Raw genomic sequence first — 20749 nt, forward strand, 5'->3', positions numbered from 1 at the left:
GCCAAGAGTGTACAAAGCAGTCAAAGCAGCTTTAACACTTTTTTGGTTACTACATGATTCCATGTGTGTTATTTCATAGTTTTGATATCTTCACTATTATTCTACAATGTAGGAAATAGTCAAAAATAAAGAAAAACCCTTGAATGAGGTGTTCTAAAACGTTTGTTTTCAGTATTAAGACCCTTTACTATGAGACTCGAAATTGAGCTCCTATTCCCATTTATCATCCTTGAGATGTTCCTACAACTTGATTGGAATCCACCTGTGGTAAATTCAATTGATTGGACATGATTGGTCCATATAAGGTTGCAGAGTTGACAGTCATGTCAGAGTAAAAACCGAGCCATGATGTCGAAGGAATTGTCCGTAGAGCTCGGAGACAGGATTGCGTCGAGGCACAGATCTGGAGAAGGGTACCAAAAAAAGTCTGCAGCATTGAGCTTGCCGCCCAGCCAAACTAAGCAATCGGGGGAGAAGTGCCTTGGTCAGAGAGGTGACCAAGAACCCGATGGTCACTCTGACAGCGTTCCAGAATTCCTCTGTGGAGATGGGAGAACCTTCCAGAAGAAAGCCATCTCTGCATCACTCCACCAATCAGGCCTTTATGGTAGAGTGGCCAGACGGAAGCCACTCCTCAGTAAAAAGCCCGCTTGGAGTTTACCAAAAGGCACCAAAAGGACTCGCAGACCATGAGAAACTAGATTCTCTAGTCTGATGAAACCAAGATTGAACTGTTTGGCCTGAATGCCAAGTGTCACGTCTGGAGGAAACCTGGCACCATCCCTACGATGAATCATGGTAGTGGCAGCATCATGCTGTGCGGGTGTTTTTCAGTGGCAGGGACTGGGAGACTAGTTAGGATCGAGGGAAAGATGAACGGAGCAAAGTACAGAGAGATTATTGATGAGCACCTGCTCCAGAGTGCTCAGGACCTTAAACTGGGGTGAAGGTTCACCTTCTAACAGGACAATGACCCTAAGCACACAGCCAAGACGATGCAGGAGTATCTTCGGGACAAGTCTCTGAATGTCCTTGAACATCTCTGGATAGACCTGAAAATACCTGTAAAGCGACGCTCCCCATACAACCTCACAGAAATTGAGAATATCTGCAGAGAAGAATGGGAGAAACTCCCCAAAAACAGGTGTGCCAAGCTTGTAGCATCATACCAAAGAAGACTCGAGGTTGTAATCGCTGCTAAAGGTGCTTCAACAAAGTACTGAGTAAAGGTTCATAATACGTATGTAAATGTGATCATTCAAAAAATACATGTTTATAACTTTGCAAAAATGTCTAAAAACCTGTTTTTACTTTAGCAATTTATTATTGTGTGTAGATTGATGAGGGGGAAAACGATTGAATCAATTTTAAGATAACGCTGTAACGTAACAAAATGTGGGGAAAGGGGTCTGAATACTTTCCAAATGCATTTTACATATAGTACTGACATAGAAATCATGGCAAAGATATCAACTGGTCTTTCACATTAATATTTGTGATTTTATTGAGCAGGGAGTAGAAGGGAGTCTGAGTGAACCAACAGCAAATTGGCCAGTCCTACCTAGTTTTTTTCAGTTCTTCATTTCTAGTGATTCAGAAGTTAAATGAATACTTGTTGACTCAGCGGTGTTAAAGAACTCCAGTCTTGGTCTTAATAAGCCAAGTTAAGTGTGAGAGTAAAACACTCAAAACCATGCCCATCATCATATTTCCCAGCATGCTCTATTGCAGGTTGATTTTCAGAATTGTTTGTTTCAATTTCTGTGTTTTTGTATTGATTGGTCGATTAATGTTATTCTACACAAACATAAATCATTTTTGCTGGAAAAGGAGAGGGTTATAATTGGTATACACCAGAGGTGCAGAGACCGATACATAAACCTCAAAGTGCTGAAGAGCCTGTACCAAAGCGAGCGTCTCCTTCTCGTTAGTAGTGTTTTTGATATGAGGCCAATTTCGTTGAAAAGTACACCGCTGGCATCGGTGTACAGACAAGACAGACGCTGGAAATCCGGAGCAAGCAGATAGCACCGGAGCTAGAGACCAAAAGGGTATTTTTCTTCTCAAAAGCCTCCTGACAGTCGGGGCTCCAACAGAAAACTGGTCAAATTTGTAAGTGGCGCAACAACCTTGGCAAAGTTCTTGCAAAAAGCCTGGTCGTAGCCAGCCATTCCCAAGAATCAGCATAGTTCCTGGCAAGAAGCTGGCACTGGGAAGTTATTGATGGCCTCCACTTTTACCAGGACCGGTCGGACTTTCCCTTGCCCCACCACCTTCCCGAGATATTTAACTGTTGCTCAGGCAATTTTGCTCTTTGTCAGGATAACTGTCAGGTTGGCAGCAGCGAAACGCCTGAATAGACTCAATATCCTGAAGGTGCTCAATATCCTGAAGGTGCTGGGGCCTGCCAATATTCCTTTAGCAGATCCAACTTGCTAACGTACTTAGCAGCGCCAACACAGTCCACACGTCGACCCTGAGCAAAGGGTACGAGTCCAACTTTGTAACGGCGTGGAGTTTCCGAAAATCAGAACAAAACCACAGGACCCATCCGCCATAGGTACTAATATACAGGGCGAACTCCACGGACTGTTACCATATTGTGCAATGCCTTGCTCAAGAATATACTGTACCTCACTGCGGAGTTTCTCTCTCATTTCAGGGTTCACTCGACTGGCATCTACTTTTACTTCACACATTCCTAGAGAAAATATTGTACTTTTACACCATACATTTTCCCTGACACCCAAAAGTACTTGTTACATTTTGAATGCTTAGCAGGACAGGAAAATGGTCCAATTCACACAACAGAATATCCCTGGTCATCCCTACTGCTGCTGATCTGGCAGACTCACTAAACACACAAGTGTTGGTGTGCCCCTGGCTATCGTAAATTAAAAAACAAAAAAAATGGTGCTATCTGGTTTGCTTAATATAAGGAATTTGAAATTATCACACTTTTGATCCTTAAGTATATTTTAAACCAAATACTTTTAGACTTTTACTCGAGTAGTATTTTACTAGGTAACTTTTACTTTTAGTTGAGGAATTTTCTATTAAAAAAAGGTATCTTTACTTTTACTCAAGTATGACAATTGGGTACTTTTTCCACCACTTTTGAGAATAAACCCTGATATTCTAAAAGCAGTGCAACAATGTCGCCTTTTTTCGCCGGAGACAAGTATGCCAAAAAGACAGAATCTCTAAATTACTCAGCCATCCCACAGACACAGGGTGTCTAGACGGGCTATGATTCTCACTTCGGGTGCGAGAGGTCCTGGGTTCAAATTCCAGACTAATCCCTATTTTGTTACGTTCCCCAGTAAGAAAACCAAAAATTGTTGCTCAAACAGAAAAGAGAACTAACAAAGAGTCACTGACAAAAACAAAAGACACTCATGGGGGTGTCCACTGAAAGTTGACTAGCAACAACAACTGGAACCTAAAGACCAATAGTGAGTGCCCACTAAATTTGCCCAAGAACAGGCTAACAATAAAACACAGACCAAGCTTAAAGACAGGAAGCAAACCAAAAAGTAGAGCAAAACAAAAACAGGGAAGATCAGATAAAGGATTGTTTGTCTAGAAATCAAATCAGAAGCGTAAACTAAAGGTGTTAACCCTCCACATCTCTTAAGACAACTGGAGCACTGAGCCAGCCACTGTTAAATAGCACCTGGGCCAGCACAGGTGAAACACATACTGACTAGTGAGGTGACACCAATCGATGCATCCTATGTGCTAACGTGCTAAAAGTCCAACCTCATAACACAAATGGAAAAACCAAAACCTGTAACAGTATGACAACATAATATTTGTTTTCAGCATAACTGAATTAAAACCCTTTATCTTAGGCATGATACTGTCCCTGTTATAGTAAAGCATGAGTTGTTGATCATGACAATATCAAAGCAAATGGAATGGAGTTTCCTTGTGAACGGTGCTGCTCAAAGGAAGGTGAGGCTCACTCACCGTTCCAAACAGTCTTCCATCTCCATTCATGGCCAGATAACGGTTGGCTGAGACCCCTTTGATCACTACCTCCCCCACTGAGGTCGCCTGGAGTTGAAGCTTGACTGAGGAGAGGAAAATGTTTTAGTGTCACAGTAAACTCCATTTACTCTATACTGAACAATCAGTCAATTGAAATAAATTCATTAGGCCTTCATCTATGGATTTCACAACTGGGCAAGGGCGCAGCCATGGTAGCCAGGACCTGCCAATTAGAATTAGTTTTTCCCCACAAAAGAGCTTTACTCCTCCGTTTTATCAGCTGTCTGGGTGGCTGGTTTCAGACAATCCCGTAGATGAAGAAGTCAGATGTGGAGGTCCTGGGCTGGCATAATTACATGTGGTCTGCGGTTATGAGGCCGGTTGGACATACTGCTAAATTCTCTAAAACGACGTTGGAGGCGGCTTATGGTAGAGAACTTAACATTCAATTCTCTGGCAACAGCTCTGGTGGACGTTCCTGCAGACAGCATGCCAATTGCACGCTCCCTGAAAACATCTGTGCCATTGTCTTGAGTGGCCTTTCATTGTCCCCAGTAGAAGGTGCACCTGTATAATGATCATGCTGTTTAATCAGCTTCTTGATATGGCACACCTGTCAGGTGGATGGATTATCTTGGAAAAGGATAAATTCTTGCTAACAGGGATATACATAAGTTTGTGCACAAAATTTGGGAGAAATAAGCTTTTTATGCATATGGAACATTTCTGGGATCTTTTATTTCAGTTTATGAAACATGGGACCAACACTTTACATGTTGCGTTTATTTTTTTGTTCAGTATAGAATAGATGTAATACACTGAGTGTACAAAACATTAAGAACGCCTGCTTTTTCCATGACAGACTGACCAGGTGATAACTATGATCCATTATTGATGTCACTTGTTAAATCCACTTCAATCAGTGTAGATGAAGGAGAGGATACAGGTTAAATAAGTATTTTTAAGCCTTGAGACAGATTGTATGTGTGCCATTCAGAAGGTGAATAGGCAAGACAAAATATTTAAGTGCCTTTGAATGCGGTATTGTAGTACGTGCCAGGTGCAGCGGTTTGTGCCAAGAACTGCAACGCTACTGTGTTTTTCACGCTCAACAATTTCCTGTGTGTATTAAGAATACTCCACCTCCCAAAGGACATCCAGCCACCTTGACACAATTGTGGGAAGCGTTGGAGTCAACATAGGCCAGCATCCCTGTGGAACGTTTGACACCTTGTAGAGTCCATGCGCTGACAAAATGAGGCTGTTCTGAGAGCAAAGGGGGGGGGGGGGGGGGGGGGGGGTGCAACTCAATATTAGGAAGATGTTCTTAATGTTTGGTACACTCAGTATATGTTATGAATGGTGTTGAAAAGAGCATTTCGCTACACTCGCATTAACATCTGCTAACCATGTGTATGTGACAAATAAAATTTGAAATAAAATTTGATTTGATTTGAAAGAGACAGATATAGCAAACATATATATCAAATAAGCAAGATTTTAAATATTTTTTATTTCACCTTTATTTAACCAGGTAGGCTAGTTGAGAACAAGTTCTCATTTACAACTGCGACCTGGCCAAGATAAACGCATAGCAGTGTAAACAGACAACAACACAGAGTTACACATGGAGTAAACAATAAAACAAGTCAATAACACAGTGGAAGAAAAAAAGGAGAGAGTCTATATACATTTTGTGCAAAAGGCATGAGGAGGTAGGCGAATAATTACAATTTAGCAGATTAACACTGGAGTGATAAATGATCAGATGGTCATGTGCGGGTAGAGATACTGGTGTGCAAAAGAGCAGAAATTAAATAAATAAAAACAGTATGGGGATGAGGTAGGTAAATTGGGTGGGCTATTTACCGATAGACTATGTACAGCTGCAGCGATCGGTTAGCTGCTCAGATAGCAGATGTTTAAAGTTGGTGAGGGAGATATAGTCTCCAACTTCAGCGATTTTTGAAATTCGTTCCAGTCACAGGCAGCAGAGAACTGGAAGGAAAGGCGGCCAAATGAGGTGTTGGCTTTAGGGATGATCAGTGAGATACACCTGCTGGAGCACGTGCTACGGGTGGGTGTTGCCATCGTGACCAGTGAACTGAGATAAGGCGGAGCTTTACTTAGCATGGACTTGTAGATGACCTGGAGTCAGTGGGTCTGGCGACGAATATGTAGCGAGGGCCAGCCGACTAGAGCATACAGGTCGCAGTGGTGGGTGGTATAAGGTGCTTTAGTTACAAAACGGATGGCACTGTGATAAACTGCATCCAGTTTGCTGAGTAGAGTATTGGAAGATATTTTGTAGATGACATCACAGAAGTCGAGGATCGGTAGGATAGTCAGTTTTACTAGGGTAAGTTTGGCGGCGTGAGTGAAGGAGGCTTTGTTGCGAAATAGAAAGCCGACTCTAGATTTGATTTTAGATTGGAGATGTTTGATATGAGTCTGAAAGGACAGTACAGTCTAGCCAGACACCTAGGTACTTATAGATGTCCACGTATTCTAGGTCGGAACCATCCAGGGTGGTGATGCTAGTCGGGCCTGCGGGTGCAGGCAGCGAACGTTTGAAAAGCATGCATTTGGTTTTACTAGCGTTTAAGAGCAGTTGGAGGCCACGGAAGGAGTGTTGTATGGCATTGAAGCTCGTTTGGAGGTTAGATAGCACAGTGTCCAAGGAAGGGCCAGAAGTAAACAGAATGGTGTCGTCTGTGTAGAGGTGGATAAGGGAAACGCCCGCAGCAAAGGCAACATCATTGATATATAAAGAGAAAAGAGTCGGCCCGAGAATTGAACCCTGTGGCACCCCCATAGAGACTGCCAGAGGACCGGACAACATGCTCTCCGATTTGACACACTGAACTCTGTCTGCAAAGTAGTTGGTGAACCAGGCAAGGCAGTCATCAGAAAAACCGAGGCTACTGAGTCTGCCGATAAGAACATGATTGACAGAGTCGAAAGCTTTGGCCAGGTCGATGAAGATGGCTGCACAGTACTGTCTTTTATCGATGGCGGTTATGATATCGTTTAGTACTTTGAGCGTGGCTGAGGTGCACCCATGACCGGCTCGGAAACCAGATTGCACAGTGGAGAAGGTACAGTGGGATTCGAGATGGTCCGTGATCTGTTTGTTGACTTGGCTTTCGAAGACCTTAGATGGGCAGGATGGATATAGGTCTGTAACAGTTTCGGTCCAGGGTGTCTCCCCCTTTGAAGAGGGGGATGACCGCGGCAGCTTCCCAATCCTTGGGAATCTCAGACGATACGAAAGAGAGGTTGAACAGGCTGTTAATAGGGGTTGCGACAATGGCGGCGGATAGTTTCAGAAATAGAGGGTCCAGATTGTCAAGCCCAGCTGATTTGTATGGGTCCATGTTTTGCAGCTCTTTCAGAACATCTATCTGGATTTGGGTAAAGGAGAAGCTGGGGATGCTTGGGCGAGTAGCTGCAGGGGGGCGGAGCTGTTGGCAGAGGTTGGAGTAGCCAGGAGTAAGACATGGCCAGCCGTTGAGAAATACTTGTTGAAGTTTTCGATTATCATGGATTTATCGGTGGTGACCGTGTTACCTAGCCTCAGTGCAGTGGGCATCTGGGAGGAGGTGCTGAAAATATAAAAACGAAATAACGATGTAACAATATTTTTATATTGCAGTAATGGTTTATTGAAAGTCAAGTATTTAGTTGAAGAGAAGCACCCAGATTCTAATACTTTTTGTAGAGTCAGATAAGCCTACATGTGCTGTGCCAACGGAGCATATTTCAACAACATATTTTTAGCATAGTTCAAAAAACAAAATGAGTTCCTATCAAACTGGCCTCATAAGGCAAAATGGCAAGACAGTACATTGTAAACATATATACAGTATATCACAAAAGTGAGTACACCCCTCACATTTTTGAAAATATTTGAGTGTATCTTTTCATGTGACAACACTGAAGAAATGACACTTTGCTACAATGTAAAGTAGTGAGTGTACAGCTTGTTTAACAGTGTACATTTGCTGTCTAAACCGCTGGCAACAAAAGTGAGTACACCCCTAAGTGAAAATGTCCAAATTGGGCCCAATTATCAATTTTCCCTCCACGGTGTCATGACTCGTTAGTGTTACAAGGTCTCAGGTGTGAATGGGTAGCAGGTGTGTTAAATTTGGTGTCATCGCTCTCACACTCCCTCATACTGACTGGTCACTGGGAGTTCAACATGGCACCTCATGGCAAAGAACATGAAAAAAACTAAATTGTTGCTCTACATAAAGCTGGCCTGGGCTATAAGAAGATTGCCAAGACCCTGAAACTGAGCTGCAGCACGGTGGCCAAGACCATGCAGCGGTTTAACTGGACAGGTTCCACTCAGAACAGGCCTCGCCATGGTCGACAAAAGAAGTTGAGTGCACGTGCTCAGCGTCATATCCAGAGGTTGTCTTTGGGAAATAGACGTATGAGTGCTGGCAGCATTGCTGCAGAGGTTGAAGGTGTGGGGAGTCAGTCCGTCAGTGCTCAGACCATACGCCGTACACTGCATCAAATTGGTCTGCATGGCTGTCGTCCCAGAAGGATGCCTCTTCTAAAGATGATGCACAAGAAAGCCCGCAAACAGTTTGCTGAAGACAAGCAGACTAAGGACATGGATTACTGGAACCATGTCCTGTGGTCTGATGAGACCAAGCTGAACCAAATAAGTTTATATGGTGTCAAGCGTGTGTGGCGGCAACCAGGTGAGGAGTACAAAGACAAGTGTGTCTTGCCTACAGTCAAGCATGGTGGTGGGAGTGTCATGGTCTGGAGCTGCATGAGTGCTGCCGGCACTGGGGAGCTACAGTTCATTGAGGGAACCATGAATGCCAACATGTACTGTGACATACTGAAGCAGACCATGATCCTCTCCCTTCGGAGACTGGGCCGCAGGGCAGTATTCCAACATGATAACGACCCCAAACACACCTCCAAGACGACCACTGCCTTGCTAAAGCAGTTGAGGGTAAAGGTGATGGACTGGCCAAGCATGTCTCCAGACTTAAACCCTATTTAGCATGATGTTGTCATGGAGGAGTGGAAGAGTACTCCAGTGGCAACCTGTGAAGCTCTGGGGAACTCCATGCCCAAGAGGGTTAAGGCAGTGCTGGAAAATGATGGTGGCCACACAAAATATTGACACTTTGGGCCCAATTTGGACATTTTCACTTAGGAGTGTACTCACTTTTGTTGCCAGCGGTTTAGACATTAATGGCTGTGTGTTGAGTTATTTTGAGGGGACAGCAAATGTACACTGTTATACAAGCTGTACACTCACTACATTGTAGCAAAGTGTAATTTCTTCAGTGTTGTCACATGAAAAGATATACTCAAATATTTACAAAAATGTGAGGGGTGTACTCACTTTTGTGATAAATATATATAGTATCAGAGGCATCTGTATGCACTTAGGGTTTGTGTAATGACTAATGTCATGAAGATCCATTCCTCTCTGAATAAATACATAATTAGTAGTTGTTACGTGCAAGGGAGCATGAAAGTTTACTAAACATCTGTGCAATAGGTCTCGTGATCTCATCTCTAAGTGAAACTTTCTCTTTCAGCCATGGTTAATTTCATCATCCCTTGCTTTAAATCATATGGATAATGCAAATGGGTACATCAACAGTGTTCTATTTGAATGAATGGTCATAACAGAAAATGAGGTTCTCTTCCAGTTTCGTGTATTTGTTATTACATAACAATATGTGCCTTATTGAGTAAAGATAAATGGTACTGTAAAGCACATGATGCCAATATTTGGGCAGTAATTGAAATGACTAATGTCTGTCGTCTCGTCTCTTAATAGTTAATTGCTTGTGATTTTGGACAGCTGTTTGAGTGCACCTGTTCCATGTCCCATCCCTTATCACCCAATGATCTACTGAGCAGTGCTTCCTGTGATGAAAACCCCCTCTTCGACATGGGCCCCTTCTCCTCCTACCAATTACTGATGCAATCTGAGATACATACATTGAAGAAAAAAAACAACTAGATCGTGAGTGATGTGGTTTAAATGTGTCAAGGGCAAACCTTACATATTACTTGTTGCATGTTACATGTAAAGCTAATCAATAACACTCCAATATATATTATACTGAAGTGCTAAAAACACAAACCTAGATCCTCAATTACAATCAATCAATGGCCTTTACTTATGTGAAGTCAAGAGTTGGTCTATGTATTAATACACATTTCACACGAAAGTTATATTTTATTTCTGGACATTTCAATTACAAGTGACAATAGCAGTGCCTTTTTAATGTATGGCAGTGTTACACACCCAGGTGACTTGATGAGATCAAAATATACACTTACCACATTCATGAAAGCACTTGCAAAGGCTAATGTACAAGAACTAGACAAACTTATTTGAATGTTGGAGAAGCCATAAACGCATGCATTTAAATTCACTTTAGTCCTCCATGATTTCCCAGTTACTTCACTGTCGCCCTTACAAAGCATAAAGAAGCTTTGTCTGCCATGCAATGGACTGGAACCACTTACTGTGGGGGTCGTTCTTCTCTCGGATCCCGTCCACGCTTCCATTAGAGTTTATCCTCAAGAAGTAGCCCCCGTTTTTACAGTACAGCCTCTTGGGCTCCTTAAAGTTTCCTGGAGGGAAGCCGCCACTGCCTCCATCTTCAGGTGTGGCGGGTAGAGTGGTGATTTCTCCTGTGGCCATCTCTTCCCTTTTTCCCTGCTGCTGCTGTGTGTTAGCAGTGCAGCAGCCCTACGGTGGCCTCACGCTAACTGCTGTTCCCTCCCTCCTCCAGCAAGCCTCACAGAACCTGATTTTAGTTAACCACCAGGGTCAGATAGTTTGTTTGAGAACCCCCCCTCTGGTGCAACATGCCGCCTACTCCCAAGCCGAGAGGAAATGAAGCGCGAACAACACTTGGAAAGGTGCTTGTTATCCTCGATGGCAAGGTCCACCCCTCTCTGGCCTCTTCTCGTTCCTTTAAGAAAGCCTAAGAGTTGATATTCGAAAGTAGTTTGAATGGAGATTTGCGTGTTCCCCCCTCCATAGTCTTCTTCCTCTACTCTGAAAAGTTTATAGCAGGGCAGCTAGCTGAAATCTGGAGAGGCTTCCCCTGTGGGCCTCAGATAACATGCGCCCTCCAATGCGAGTACAGACACACCGACACTTGCACAAGCCCACTTTGACGTTGTAACTGAACCAGCCAACCCTGCACAGCACTAGCAGAGAAAAGACTGGGCTTACTGACAGACCTGCGTCATAAAAGACCCTGGGCTGGTGCAACCTGAGACCAGTAGAGGCTTCAGCTTAGCCCCACAGCTTGGAAGAACTTTTGAGCAGAATCAGTGATTCTGTGCTATGTTATTGAAGAACAACAACAAAAATGCAGCAGAAAGTACAACAGAGTAAATTACAATGGGCTTGTCTAATTTAACAAAAGTAAATTTACTATTTGAATGGCCCCTTCAAACAGAAACTCTGCGTTAAGTCGTGAATTGCATAAAAGCTGTTTCTATGAAGTATGCCATTTAGACATTTTGTCTAATCAATTTTAACCTGAGTCAAAGCCATGAATGTCTGTTTTCAAAGTAACCACTGGACACAGACTAGAAAGAACAGAGCTTCACACATCTAAAACTCAGATTATGGTTGATAATATCACGGTAATGGATGCATGCATATCAATGAAAAATGTAACCACAGCCAGACAACAATGACTCAGCACAAAATAATACTTCCTGTTCACTTGACTATCCTCACACGGACTGATGATAATTTTAGAATCATACGGAGTTGAAACAGTAGGTCTTGTGTGGGCTTTGTGTGCCATGGACATAATTTTCAGACAGTACTTCAGATACAAATGCTTTCATCTAATTCCAGGTGCACTGTCTAACTCTGTTTGCCATGAGGAAGTATTAGGCCTTGGATTCCTCCAGACACTCCTCAAACATAAGTAGGGTTGTGAGCAGAGAATAATTTTTTTAAAGTGTCTAGTTTGACCTTCCAAATGTTTCCCTAGTTTGGTCTTACCCATTTCCTTCTCAGTTGTCATGTTTTCATTGGTCATCATTACACCCCAACCAATTCACAGAAACACAACCACTGAGTGATGCTACAGTTAAAATAGCTTGGATTCCAAAATACAGCCATCACAGTCTGTTAGAATATGACCAATGGAAATAAAAATGGTAAGTTCTTGTTCATAATTAAGTTCACTGTTAAATAAAAACAAGACAGCTTCTGGGACCTAGTGAGAAATGTTGATATTTCTTTAACCTTTTTAGCAGGGTTTTGGATTAGTCAGACCTGAGACATTTACTTTGTCTACGAAATGTCCTTTTCTGCAAACTCTTGCTATGTTATGACAAACAGGACCAAGCAAGTCATGAAACCATGCCCTGTTGGCTGGGATTTAGGCAGTGTTCAAAGTTGAGACACATAGGAAGCAAATCGAGACTCAGGTAAACACTGACAACAAAAAAATACATTTTCCTTTTTCAGTGACACTTCAACAGTACATTATTCATTGGGTTTTAGAAGATGAGCTCATCTTTGAAGTAGCCTGTTACATGTCATTGGTGGCAAGATGTTAAAGGGTCGACACTGGACTCTGTGTTTAATCTTCCATGTTGAATACCGCCAGCATCACCTCAATAGCCTATAATGCTCACTTTGTAGTCAGTAATGAGGTTGATAAAATGATGTCACACATTCTATGCTTGTTCTGTAACTTTGGCTCTGGGTGGAATGTATCATATAAAATGTGCATGAGGTGTGATGTGAGACGATCAACATGTAATTCTAGGATGGGTATAATCATGAAAACATTTACTGAGCTCAACACAAAGAAACCATGTAAGTAACAAGAGTGCAATGTTCATATCCTTTGTCTCCACCATGTGGTAAAATTCTGCCAGGCCAGCTAACAAGCTCTAAAAACTTCATTTCCACATATTTGGATTTTTGGATCCACATATCTAGAGATAATCCTCCATTCAAATCTTTCAGCTGCTAATTGATTGTCGTCCAAGCACCATGAGTTCAAGCACATCAGACCTGTATGGGTTTCCTGCTCTTCCTTGTTAATCTTGTGGGACAGAGGCTCCATCTTTTCCTGTTGTTTACTCACCATTATCTTCAATGTGCTTTTGAATGTGATGGACGCAAAGAAAGTCAGTTGTTCCAGCACCGGGGAGCAGATTCCTGTCTTTCATTGTGTGGTGTATAGACGATATGCACAGCCCCAGAACCAGTCCAAGGCCTGCAGCTTGCCGTGCACAGAGCTTGTGAGGACCACTGTGACCAGCGCAATGCAATCAGCAAAGATGTTCACAGCCATTGATGCTCTCCTTCCGTTGCCACTGCAGTCTCTCCACATGGAGACTTCTACTCCGGTGCCGACGAAGTTCTTACTCAGTGGTGTGGCATAGGTGACAGGGACAGCTCCTGTTGTTTCATGCAAAGTCCATCAAAACGGCAGGCTTCACCCTGTCAACCACAGGTATACAGTGTCTAAAGCAGTGCTGGGTTAGTCTTTCACTTGCCTCACCATTGACCAAAACTAGATTCACATTGTTTTTCAGAGTTGTTAAAACGTTGTTTTGCCAATCATCTTCTTTGCTAAAACTGTTCAAGTCCAACTTGTCGGTCATATGGCTGATGTCAGTTTTATTATTGAAACCAAGATGGCGGTATTTTTCACAGAGATCTCTATTAATGAGAACAACTTGCCACCTCTGCTCTTTCATGTGATGAACAAGGGAAGACTGCTCTGCAGAAAGCAGAATAGGGCTCCCGAGTGGGGCAGCGGTCTAAGGCACTGCATCTCAGTGCTAGAGGTATCACTACAGATCCTGGTTAGATTCCAGGCTGTATCACAACCGGCCGTGATTGGGAGTCCCATAGAGCGGCGCACAATTGGCCCAGCGCCTGTCCGTGTTAGAGCCGACTCTCCTGTTTTAAATTTTTTATTTATTTATTGGGGCCCAAAAAGGAATGTGTGACAACCGCCAAACCTGTGAGATGCTGCAGTCCATTATGAAGTCTCTGATTAATTACAGTAATTCCCATTTCCTGTAATACCAGTAAGATTGGAATTTGAGGTTAGGGTAATTCTGGGGGGAAATAGAACAGCTGTCAAAACGATTTACCAGAAGGATAATTAATTCTGTCAAAATACACAGTGAGATGTACAGCAATGAATACCTTTTGGTGTGGCTAGTTCTGCAGTGTAGTTGTCTAGTAGCTAGCTAGTCCCGAATGTGGCGAAGCTTTCCATTATGTACAGCATAGTCACACACATTGACATCGAACAAAAGTCTGTCATGAATGTTGAGTACAATAATTGTTTTACTTACTCTGCCAATTGGCCGTGGGGTTGGTCCTTCAACTGTTCAATATTTTAGACAAAATATCAACAGGAAAGTATTATTAAACCCGACTTTAGAACGCGGGTCACTGTGTGTGGCAATCAAGATGTGTTTGGCACGTGCAAAAAATGGAAGTACATGCGCATGATGCATGCATACTAACCGAAGTCTTGCAGACGTTTACATGGTTTTGCGCATGTGCCAGGTGATCGAAACTTCAATGGCAGTACCAGACCTCTATAAAGTTGGGTAAATAGAACTTTGCTGTGGATATTTTGGCTCTTAATTTAACCAGCTGAAGCACCAACCATACAGATAACCGGTAGAGTAAGTTAAAATGTAATTGTATTAAATAGTTTGGCTAGTAAGGAAACTTTCCAAGTTTTGCAGATTTGTTCAGACTGTATACCAAGAATTAGTATCATAAAACAGGTTTTCATCCAAACTTTTTATGCAAGTAAAGTACATGCCTGATAAACATTTGAAGACAGGCCTGATGGAAACAGTACATTTGTTGGTAAACTTTCCAAATGTCGAGAAAACAAAATACACTAGACAAGGTGGGATCTTTTTGTGTCTAAAATTAATTATGCAAGAAATGTCGGCGGAAATGCCTTTATGTGCAAATATTGATATAATAACCATTATATGAAAGTGAATTTGGGAGTCACATGATGATATTGTTTGGTTTTCCCACTATGACTCGGGAAAGCATGCAGTTTATTAGGCTAGATTAAATCAATGACGATGAACTTCACAGGATAGTGAAACTGCACTGTGATGAACTTGGTGCTCCTTTCCAATAAATATCAAGGGTCTTATGTGGTGATGATCGATGCTTGGCTGCCCTTTGACAAATAAATGTAATCTCTCTCTCATCATGTATACCCGTATTTTATCTGTGAGCTGTTGGCTACAGGGCACGTGAATATATAGCGTATTCGCTATATAATGCAACATCTTCTTGGAGTTGAAAATACAATGGAAACCCGTTTAACTTTTTTTATTCAGTAGATGGGAATTGAACCGTAAAAGTTATTAGTATATGCACCACATCATCACGCACAGACGTTAGACGTCGATTTGATATAAACATCTCTGTTGGGAAAATGCCAATATTGTTTTTATGTGGATTTTAGAATATTCGCATGAAAATCGGGTTCTGCTGCCCTAAAACATCAGATAATGTACATTGAAGGGAAACTTACATCCAATGGAAGATGATATGAATTTGCAAATCACAACTAATTGCACGACACTTCGAAATGTTTTCTAACAACTTGCTGTTCGTCTGCGGCAGCTCACACGCTGTTCCAGTGTGTGAGCGCTTGCGCAAACAAGCGCCGGTTTGCACGTTTGTTGCTAGGAGACAGGAAAAGAACCATACGAACCCCCAGCGCTAATGTTCCACCCACGTACTCCACTATTGGCCAAGGCAAGCCATTCCGTGTTTTCTTCAAGATTTACTCATTTTCTATTGGACTGTTCCCTTGTCATTTAAAATAATCTCCTACTGTAGTTTCAGGCAACCTTTGTTTACCTGCCGCCTGATACTGTTCTAGCTTTACCTTGTTGAATTCAAGTTGCAATAAATCAATTTTGTTCGTCCCAGGGTTGATATTTCGAGATGGTATGTAACTCTGCTTTACTAACTAATATCTATAGCTTTCTAGTCAGTTAGTTTAATATTTTTTCAGTTGAGCTAGCTAGATGGATTTCAAGGTAGCTAACGTTAGGTACTGTAGCTAGCTAACGAGCTATCTTATTAAACAGATACTTTCACTAAGTTACTAACGTTTGCTAGAAACTCATCTGTCTAGCTAGCTGACGTAGCTGGAATATAGCTGTAACTTTTCAAGATCACATTCACAGGGTTTAGCTGGGTCGTTCCACGAAATGAGTACCTTTTGCGTCACTTTGATATTTTATTTAGAAATTGTGCACATATTGAATTCCATATTAAATTAAGTGCCCTTTAATTATGATGTTAGACCACATGGAAAATTCAATACATCTGTTTGAATAAAGACTTGCTGAAGAAGTACCAAAATTCAGCTTTTTGATATGTCACTCTGCATCCTCTGACTTCAAGGACGATTTTAACTCTTAACCCCAGCATTTCTCCAAGTTTACACCATCGTTGTAAAGTATTATTTTGCTTTAACATAGTAATTTTTTAAGATTATTATTCATATGTGATTAATTGTATTATAATTTTTTTACCTGTCCCTCATTTTGAGGTCAACCCAGCTACATGAACTGAACTCTTCTTTTAATATGGTGAAACTATTCCCTTTTAAATATATTTCTCCTCAAGAAACATTGAACATCTAATAGTCAAATCATGGTGTAAAAGCAGGTGAGGTGGGTGGTTCTACTGTTTTGTAAAAATGTTCTGGTGTTTCGTGGTGGAAAACTGAGCTGGTCAATGTTTTCACAAATATTTTGGGGGGTGAGCTTGCATTCAATGGCGGACGTGCATAAGGATTGCAGAATTCAGATATGACATAATTGTTTAAGCTCTATCCATTGAGTTTTAAAACTATGGCACACGATATGGTTCAATGTTCCAATAAATCAGCACAATACATTTTTCAGTTTTTTCAAATTGCCTGCGTCTTGAAGCTAAAATTGGGATCATGTATACTTTGCTAATGACCATACAAAAAAAAAAAACTGGATAACTGAGAGCAATGTACAATATGGGGAACTTCTTGTAGGTACAGGGGGGCCGTCATCTTTATGCACCTCTGCTATTGCCCCCTCCCTGTTTCACACAACAAGCTTCCATTCCGCCTGTCTGAAGGGGATTTATGGATGATTTAAGAGGAAATCACCAACCCTGTTACGTACAGTCAACCCTGTTACTATAGTATTTTTTTTATTTAACCTACTGAGATGGGAAAATATGTTTTTTATTAAGTTGAACCTGTGCTTATTAAGTTGAACATGTGCTCTTTGTGACAATGTTAAAATTAGGTGAACGTTTTTTTTCACAAAGTTACACTACTCACAAGGCACCTAATTGGTGGAATGACCCAGCTACGATGTTTCTGCTTGCTTAACTTTTCTATGTATCTAAGTTAGCTTCATTGACTTGGGCTAGGTCATGGTATTAATTTCTTGATATTACCAAGTTTATTTCTGGATTCAAAAGGGGCTTAGGTGGTGGGTGTGTTAGGGGCTGTGGCAATGTGTGCGGTCGGCATTCGGTGTGGCTACATTTTAGAGGCCCCCCATCTTGGTGCTCCGTAGAGAAATTGTAGCATTTTAAAGCCAATTTCTCCATGGAGCTTTTTTTAAAGCTAATTTCCTGCAATGCTACACATTTTGCCATGCAGCTGAAAGACAGCGTTGCATTGTTAAAACAAATTTCCTGAAATATGACGTATTCTGCCATGGATAATGGCGTGTTCTTTTGCTTAAACATAATAACAAACATGAATACTGCTAAATGTATTGTTTTGGAATGTTCTATTCTCCCTGACTGTCTAGCTTTTTTTTGGTAATTGTTAGTTCTCAAAGATTATATAATAAAAAAGATATAGATCCATTATCTTTTCTGCGTACGTTATCTGGTTTTAGTTGTTTAAGTTTACACTTAAAGCGTTTTTCCCCTCACGAAAATGTATACAATTAATTATATACAATACCAGTCAAAAGTTTGGACACGCCTACTCATTCCAGGGTTTTTCATCATATGTACTATTCTCTACATTGTAGAATAATAGTGAAGACATCCCATCTGGTTTGCGCTTAGTAGGACTATCATTAGTTTTTCAACAGGACAATGACCTAGGCTGTGTAAGGGCTATTTGAGCAGGGAGATGATGGAGGGCTGCATCAGATGACCTGGCCTCCACAATCACCCGACCTCAACCTAATTGAGATAGTTTGGGATAAGTTGGACCACAGAGGGAGGGAAAAGCAGCCAACAAGTGCGCAGCATAGGTGCGAACTCCAAGACTATTGGAAAAACATCCCAGATGAAGCTGGTTGAGAGAATGCCAAGAGTAGGCAAAGATGTCATCAAGGCAAAGGGTGGCTACTTTGAAAAATCTCAAATATATTTTGATTTGTTTAACACTACATAATACTTCATAATTCCATATATGTTATTTCATAGTTTTTATGTCTTCACTATTTTTCTACAATGTATAAAATAGTAAAAATAAAGAAAAAATGAGTAGGTATGTCCAAACTTTTGACTGGTACTGTATATTTACACCGTTTGAACTTAGGCGACCTGAAAAAACGCTAAGACCCAAAGATTACAGTGGCTGATTTCCAGGCTGTATCACAACTGGTCGTGATTGGGAGTCCCATAGGGCGGAGCACAATTGGCCCAGCGTCGTCCGGGTTTGGCCGGTGTAGGCCGTCATTGTAAATACAATTTTGTTCTTAACTGACTTGCCTGATTAAATAAAGGTTAAATAAAAATTCAAATGTCCCATGTGCTCCATGCACTCTCTTCAGTTTTAGCTAAGCAGGGCCCACTGAGCAGGGCCCAAAACGAACAATCCATACATTTTGACCAGCCACAGGGTATTTAGCTAAATAGGTAGCTAACATATTTTATTAATGGAAATGTATATGCACTTCATAAATGCTGTAAACAGTGCATCAAGCTAAATCTGCTATGAATAAAAGGTGTTGGCTAAATCTGACCAGTTACCACTAGAATAATTTCAGGACCTGCACCTTATCTACAGCTAGGGTATAACAACAGCTAGCCATCTACAATTAACTGTGTAGATAGTGATTCTAGTTCATGTTTGTCTCATGTTCAGCTTTACAAAGTTAAACTGTCGGCTTGTTGTTATGTTACAGGCTTCAGGCTACAGAAAACCCAACACCACTTCCAACCAGAGGAAAAAGGCAGGTCCTAAACCAGATTTGACAGAGGAACAAAAGCAGGAGATCAGAGAGGCCTTTGACTTGTTTGATACAGATGGGTCGGGCACAATTGACGTGAAGGAACTCAAGGTAGGCTATACCAATATGAACACGACACTCAACTAGTCACCATAATGCCAACTACTGGTTCAGAGTATGCTTCATTTTTTTGTGATAACGTTTTTCTTTATTTTCTTAAATATAACCAATTCATGTATTTCTGCTGCTCCAGGTTGCCATGCGTGCCCTTGGCTTTGAACCAAAGAAAGAAGAGATCAAGAAGATGATTGCAGACATTGACAAGGAGGGCTCTGGGACCATTGATTTTAATGACTTTCTCTGTATGATGACACAGAAAATGGTGTGTATTTTCTTAGTGGAGAAGAGATTCAATCTTTTGCAGATCTTTGGTTGGACTTGGTCTCCCCTACACGATCTTGATAGACTTCATTAGATTTGTATTCTCTTTTTTTGTTTTGTTAGAGTGAAAAAGACTCAAAAGAAGAAATTCTGAAGGCTTTCCGCTTATTTGATGATGACGGCACGGGCAAAATCTCCTTCAAAAATCTCAAGAGAGTTGCCAAGGAGCTAGGCGAAAGCCTGACAGATGAGGAATTGCAGGTATGTTATATCCTAACTTGTAACTTGTTGATCTTCCATCTCACCTCCTAAACATATTCATTGCAGCAATCCTACTGTTAAAACAATCTATCTTTCAAAGGAAATGATTGACGAAGCAGACCGAGATGGAGATGGAGAGATCAACGAGCAGGAGTTTCTAAGGATAATGAAAAAGACAAGTCTATATTGAATGTCTTATGTTTCCCAACGTTTATTTTCCACTGCTGGAACGCTCTCAGTTATATGTCTTTGATTCTTTTAAGGGTACTTTATGATATAGTGGCTTTTTTCATATGCGTTGTAAATTATTATAACAGCTCTATACACCGATTGTATGATATTTGAGAAAAAATAAAACATATTTAATCATTTCAAATGTATCTAGACTTTTTCAATTTAATCATAGCTTTTATCTAAGTTAATGTCTCCTATTTACCATGGAAGTGAAATTATCATGTTTATTCAAACACCCTTGCATCTAACATTACTTTATGGCTATTTGGTTCCCTCTTGTGACACATAAAATGAAGTGCAGCTATAATTGTCTTGACTTACATGATTTAGCCTTTTCCCTCAAGCTCAGTTAAACAGTTTGATCATCCAAATATATTTTGATTATACCCTTCACATTATCTAGAGACAGACTCACTGCTCTGAATCCAAGAAATCAGATGAACATATGCTAAGACTGGCTGAATGTGTTATGACTAAGTCACTTTCGGATAACTAAATGCATGGTATACGAAATGACTGGGTTGAATTTAAGATGACTAACTGTCAGTAAAAGTGATCACTTGGTGAGTCAGTAACCATAATTAATTTGATCTAGCTTATTCTGCCAATGGCAGACTGCCATCCTGCTTCCTCGTGT

At 41.2% G+C, this 20749-nt stretch overlaps 2 protein-coding genes across 3 annotated transcripts in view; one reads left to right on the forward strand and one right to left on the reverse strand.

Annotated features, from left to right (window-relative positions):
* Nucleotides 1–11204, reverse strand: part of LOC139391178 (fibroblast growth factor 2-like) — a 19373-nt gene extending 8169 nt beyond the window's left edge. The window contains exons 1-3 of one of the 2 annotated variants that reach the window (XM_071138754.1): nt 10516–11185; nt 5137–5259; nt 3973–4076 (exon numbers count right to left, since the gene is read on the reverse strand). In XM_071138754.1, coding sequence (XP_070994855.1) covers nt 3973–4076; nt 5137–5259; nt 10516–10693 — 405 coding nt within the window. In that variant the 5' untranslated portion in view covers nt 10694–11185. Of the gene's footprint in view, nt 1–3972; nt 4077–5136; nt 5260–10515 lie in introns of both variants that reach the window. The other variant, XM_071138755.1, reaches the window with a different exon arrangement.
* A 4647-nt stretch (nt 11205–15851) lies between these two features.
* LOC139390716 (uncharacterized) lies at nt 15852–20249 on the forward strand. Its single transcript, XM_071138035.1, has 5 exons — nt 15852–15991; nt 19192–19347; nt 19490–19618; nt 19741–19878; nt 19979–20249. Exons 1-5 carry the CDS (start codon nt 15989–15991, stop codon nt 20066–20068), a joined length of 516 nt encoding a protein of 171 aa, XP_070994136.1. The 5' UTR covers nt 15852–15988; the 3' UTR covers nt 20069–20249.
* Nucleotides 20250–20749: the final 500 nt, after the last annotated feature.

This window comes from Oncorhynchus clarkii, chromosome 31 (assembly GCF_045791955.1).
Source record: "Oncorhynchus clarkii lewisi isolate Uvic-CL-2024 chromosome 31, UVic_Ocla_1.0, whole genome shotgun sequence".
NCBI lineage: Eukaryota > Metazoa > Chordata > Actinopteri > Salmoniformes > Salmonidae > Oncorhynchus > Oncorhynchus clarkii.